This window comes from Protomyctophum bolini, assembly GCF_963924005.1.
Source record: "Protomyctophum bolini genome assembly, chromosome: 13".
NCBI classification, from domain to species: Eukaryota; Metazoa; Chordata; class Actinopteri; order Myctophiformes; family Myctophidae; genus Protomyctophum; species Protomyctophum bolini.
Genome location: NC_137874.1, coordinates 12,443,741 through 12,449,740, shown reverse-complemented (window position 1 = coordinate 12,449,740; position 6,000 = coordinate 12,443,741). Strand labels below are relative to the sequence as shown.

General features: G+C 43.3%; 1 protein-coding gene across 1 annotated transcript in view; it reads left to right on the top strand.

The window, feature by feature from the left end:
- Positions 1 to 284: 284 nt before the first annotated feature.
- Positions 285 to 6,000, top strand: part of caln2 (calneuron 2) — a gene marked incomplete at both ends in the record, with an annotated part of 46,826 nt that continues 41,110 nt past the window's right edge. Inside the window, one exon of the mRNA XM_080779851.1 lies at positions 285 to 402. Coding sequence (XP_080635977.1) covers positions 285 to 402 — 118 coding nt within the window. The remainder of the gene's footprint in view (positions 403 to 6,000) is intronic.

Below are 6,000 nucleotides of genomic sequence, written 5' to 3'. Positions count from 1 at the left end.
TACGTTATGCTTTAGCTATTTAAAAATAGATCTACAAGCTCATAGCGCACCACCGAGTGGCGCACTACAAGCTTGTAGGTCTGCTATTTTTTTTAAATCGAAGAGCGACTGACAGACATTTATTAGAATCTGATCTCAGGTCAGAATGAAAACTGTCAGGCTGTAGAAGACATTTTTAGAATGTGAGCTCAGGTCAGAATGGGTTAATATAGCCCCATATTTTCTCTGTGTGTGTGTGTGTGTGTGTGTGTGTGTGTGTGTGTGTGTGCATGCGCAGGGGGACGATGCCGTTCCATCATGTGCGAGCGGGTCTGCTCTACCCTGACAACCTCCTGAGCAGCTCCCTGTCTGACAGCAGCCAAGGCTTCCAGCTCAACAGCATCTCCACGGAGGAGCTTGGAGGTGAGAGAGAGAGAGACTTTATTCAATTACTACGGAAATTCAGCTCCAAACCACAACCATTACACACTCCATTAAACCTTGAAATTAATCATTAAATATTTTTAACTGAAATTTAAAAATGAAGTCAAAACTAAATATATATATTTGTCTTTTTTTTATTTTGTATCTGTCTGTCCTATTTTGAAAAAGCTTAATAAAAATATTAAAACACAAAATATATATATATATATATAATAATACATTTATTTTATAACATTCATGCATTTAATGTAAACATTCTGAAGATACCATGAATAGTCATATGATTGACAGCGAGAGTGAAATAAGATGGGGACAGATTTGTAAATTAAACTTGGGCCAGTTGTGGGGGGGGGAGGGGGGGGAGAGAAATAAGCCAATTTATATCACTCCCCTTCATCTGTGTATGAGGAAATATTGTAAAATGTATGAGAAATGGCTTGTGTTTTGAGTGTATCCCCTGAGATGCATCGTTAAAACAATTAAAACTCTCCATTACCAAAGTACAGTGACAGAATTTAACAACATAGGAAATCGATGTAATCTGGCAATTAAGCGCAGCATCAGGACAGACATGTTGAAACACTGCATCACTGAGCTGCAGCAGGGGCCTTTTAATGGCTCAGTGATATTCTTTGAATCGTTCAATGATTTTTCTGTAAGCTTATATAGATATTGAACTCGGGGGCTTATATTTCACAATATAATAATGCTAGACTAAAGAACTGTGGCATTTGTGAGCACTATTATGAGGATGCCGTAACAGTATAACACTACCAAAAAGCTGGCCTTCCTTTAATGAACATGATGTCTTCATTAAAGGGGCTGTTTTACCAAATCACACACTAGTGATAACATTCAACACTTACCGACACACTTGATTACATTTTAACACACTTAATTGACTTACATTTTTACCTCTGCCATTGAATTTGAGCGTGATTGTCTGTGTGTTCATCAGTGTTTTTGTCCGTTAGCTAATATAGCAGACCACTAAGCCGCTTAGCATTATATTATGCATGTCCTAATGTCTGCAGGCGGCCGTGCACATTCAGCTTAGTGTGAGCTGTCACAAGTCAGAGAGCATGATGGAGAGAGGGTTGACAATGAAAGCGTATACTATGAAGGCAGTGTTGTATGTTTCTCTTGACACACAACATGTTACATTTTACATTGGGGCGGCAGTGGCTCAGGGGTAGAGTGGCCGGTATATAGAGAGGCTCGATGCTGGGCATCCCCCGAGTTGGTGTCGAAGTGTCCTCGAGCAAGACTCGAAACCCCTAATTGCTCCCGATGTGCATGTTGGTGTCATCACAATCACATGCATGGTTTCCTCCGCCATCGGTGTATGTGTGTGGATGGGTGAATGCACAATCTATGTATGTAGTGCTTTGGATAAAAGCGCTATATAAATGCACCATTTATTTACCATTTGCATTGCGACCTACAGTATAAGTTTAATTTGTCCACTTTCAAGTTGGTTGCTATAGTTACACCGGAATTGGTGACCAACTCGATCAGTAGCCTTCTTACTTTTTACTTATTTTTACTTCTTACTAGAGTGTAGCATTAAAGGCTGCTCCTCTCATTCAGGTCCATTTAGTTTAAACCATTTTATGATGGATCAGCTATAGTTGGCACTCTTTGGCTGCATTATTCATCGTTTAAACTGTTTTTGAGGGCCTCCTATGCCCAGCTTTCCGGTTTTGTTTAACACAAACATTGGCTGATCACTCCATAGCGATGATTTGATTGGCTGAGCAAAGTACGTATTGAAGATAAAAGTGAGCGCAGAAAAGTGAAGACAGAAAAGTGAGGACACATTGTGATTGGCCAGACTGAGATGATATATGATGATGTATGATGATAAGAGCGCCCCTGGGTGTCAATTTGGACAGATGTGGGCACCTGTCATTTAAATTCCTGTGCTGATTTGTGTTACCTCTCGCCACTGTACAAACATAATTCACACAAGGCATTAACAATCGGTATCTCTTGTCATAGCCCTCACCCGTTGTCACCTCCCTTTTCATAAACGTGCACATCCAAAAAACATTGTCGTCGTGTGTGTCCACGTAGCTCAGTCGGTAGAGCTTGGTTTAATTCCGGGCATTGCCAATTTAGAGCATTTAGCAGTATGGCTTGAGTGAGGCAAGATGTGTGGTAAGTGCCGGGAGCTGATTGTAGGTGTTGCACTCCACCTCAGCAATCCATATCCCAGGGGTCTATAGCGCATTGAAACGGGGATAGACTCCCGCGTTCTCGGGTACTGGCAAAGTCTCTCTGACCTACTTACAGCACATGCAGCAGAAAGATGGAAGGAGGTACAGTAGTGCCTCCTGGCGGGGATTTGCACTACTTAGCGCCCCTTTCTAGTTTCCATCTTAATCCAGTGTCCCTATAATAATCAAGCCATCAGTCGATTCACTGAACACTTGCTTTTGCAAAACAAAACTGGTATAGACAGTCAAGTATTCACATGCCATACATGAAGCCTTCAGCTGTTTGGCAGCCGTTCTTTGGCAGGATTTTTGATGTGCTGCTGCGCTACTGGCCGGCTCAATGCAGGCAGTGCCTGATCCCACTTCAGAGACACACGCAGTCTCTTCCAGGATCAGTTAGCGCAGAGAGAAGTCTAGTTTATCATCCCAGAGATCATCCATCACCCTTATATGCTGTAACCAGGATCCCGTGTGTGTGTGTGTGTGTGTGTGTGTGTGTGTGTGTGTGTGTGTGTGTGTGTGTGTGTGTGTGTGTGTGTGTGTGTGTGTGTGTGTGTGTGTGTGTGTGTGTGTGTGTGTGTGTGTGTGTGTGTGTGTGTGTGTGTGTGTGTGTGTGTGTGTGTGTGTGTGTGTTACATTCACGAATACACACTGAAACATATACAGTAGTGGAAGACATGTAAGTGCGTGTGTCTCACGCATGCAGTATGTACACATTGCATTGCACAGTAAATGCAGTAATCCATCAGCTCTCTGGGATTCTATTGAGAATGAATGCACTCCTCTCTATTGAGAGAGAAACAAATACATCACCCTTTGTTTTTGGACAGAGCAAGCCTCAGTCTCAAGACAGATTTATGCTGTCACATGCCGAAAATAGCCGATCGACAAGTTCCCAGCACGTCGTGTCGGATTGGGCACTTTCGGAAGACAATACCCTCATACGGTGAAGCATGAATTGTACTTCACTCTCTTGTGATGCTTGCTGTGCTTGCTTGGTAATGGGGAGAGGGGGGAAAGAAAGGAGAGAGAGAGAGAGAGAGAGAGAGAGAGAGAGAGAGAGAATAGGAGATAAGGTCATCTTTTATTGTCCCCAATGGATATTTGCCTGCAGCTTCACAGGTTGGTTAAAACACACCACAGTGAATCACAATACATAACAGTAAAACACAAGAAGCAACCGTCAGACAGACATTGATCCAGCGTGACATACAGTATACAACGACAGACATTGATCCAGCGTGACATACAGTATACAACGACAGACATTGATCCAGTGTGACATACAGTATACAACGACAGACATTGATCCAGCGTGAAAACGCCTTTCTGTGTTCATGGATTTTGTTTTTAAATACTTTTTGAAAATATTCCTGGTTTGCTGCAGTACTGGCCTTATTGTGTCTTCACAAGAGTCGTGTTTTCTTTCAAGAGGGGACGAACAGGACCAGACGCAGTTTGTCTGGCTTTTTGTTTCACCTGAGTTTTATACATACAAAAGCAGAGAGATGAAAAAAACTGAGACAGAGAGAGAGAGAGAGAGCGAGAGAGAGAGACGATGGCTGTGCTCTAGTTACTAGCCTTAGGGGGTATTTACTGACTAAGACGGAGGTTGTTGCGACTGAACACCCTGACTAGCAGCAGCAGACTGACGGAGCAAAGGCGGAAACAAGATCCATATCTGTGACTGGCTTTATACCGCAGGCAGACAGACAGGCAGGCAGACAGACAGGCAGACAGACAGGCAGGCAGGCAGGCAGGCAGGCAGGCAGGCAGGCAGGCAGGCAGGCAGGCAGGCAGGCAGGCAGGCAGGCAGGCAGGCAGGCAGGCAGGCAGGCAGGCAGGCAGGCAGACAGACAGACAGACACAAATAGGATTAAATTGTTTGGATTGTTTATTGTTTTATCTTGATGTTTATAGGATAGGCATTTATAAGCTTTCAGCTTCAGCCTATTCCTTTTGATCACCTCCAGTTCCTTTTTTTTTTTGTTATGTAACCGTGTGTTAACAACTAAGCTGTTTTGTAACTGTGAAGATGATCAAATAAACTAAACTAAACTAAAACTGATCAAATAAACTAAACTAAACTAAACTTGTCAGGAAGAGAATTATTAGTAAGTAAGCAAGTAAGTAAGTACATTTTATTTTTAAAGCATCTTTCAAAACATTGTTACAAAGTGCTGTACAATGGACAACAAGGTAAAACAATACAAATTAAAACACAAGAGCAATAAAAGTACAAGAAGAAGGGCAAAACATTTAACAGTAGAAAAGATCATAAGACAAAATTCTTACGAAATAAATACGTTTTTAACAAGTTCTTAAAACCGTCAACGTTCCACAGTGTGGGAACATCCACTGCAAAAGCCCGGTCCCCCTTAGTCCTAGGACAATATCTGGAAACCTGCATGAGAGGGGCAGTGATTGGCCACATCACTGCAACTGGAGAGTGTTGTGGTTAAGGGTCGAAACACTCAAAGAAGGTTGGGAACCACCCGATGACCTCTCTTCCTATAGCCTAGGCTTTATCCATTATAGATGGATTATAATTGCATCTTTGATGTATTTACAAACTGAACTCCCTGGGCAACCAGTGCCCTCCAGGAAAGTCTGGATGGCAACCGCGGAAGGTTGGTGACACTGGAGAGACAGCTGACTTCCAGGAAAAACTGGCAGAGTAACAGGGGCCAGCAACCCCTGTTGCAGCACTCGCAAGAGGGCACCAAGCAAGCTACAGAACTTACAAATGAGCAATACCCCCAGTGTATTGTCCAATTATGGATGGACGAGATCATGATCCAAATTGGGCATGTATTTTGTGATTATGTATTATGTGGCCAATCACTGCTGACCCGCCAACTGGAGAGTGTTGTGGTTAAGGGTCGAAATAGGTTGGGGACCACCTGATAACCTCTCTTCCAGGCCAAGGCTTTATACATTATAGATGGATTATAATTGCATCTTTGATGTATTTTCAAACTGGGTGTCATCGGCGTAGCAATGATAGGAGACGTCTTCGAAACTATTTATCAGAGCACCAAGGGGTATAGCATATAAAGGGAGAATAGGACTGGACCTATAGAATGAAACCCTGGGGAACACCACATGTCAGGGGAGCAGAGGAGGAGACATATAGCTGTCGACAGCAATGCTTCTCCCCGACAAATAGGATGAGAACAAGGCCAGTCCACTTAACCCCGCCCACTGTTGGAGCCTCTCGAGGAGGATGGAGTGGTCGACCGTGTCGTATGCTGCACTTCAATGGAGCAGCATCAAGACTGAGCATTCTCCGACATCGCTCTTCGTGATGATGCCACTAAAGTGCCGTTTCAGTACTGTGTTTCTGGCGGAAGCCATA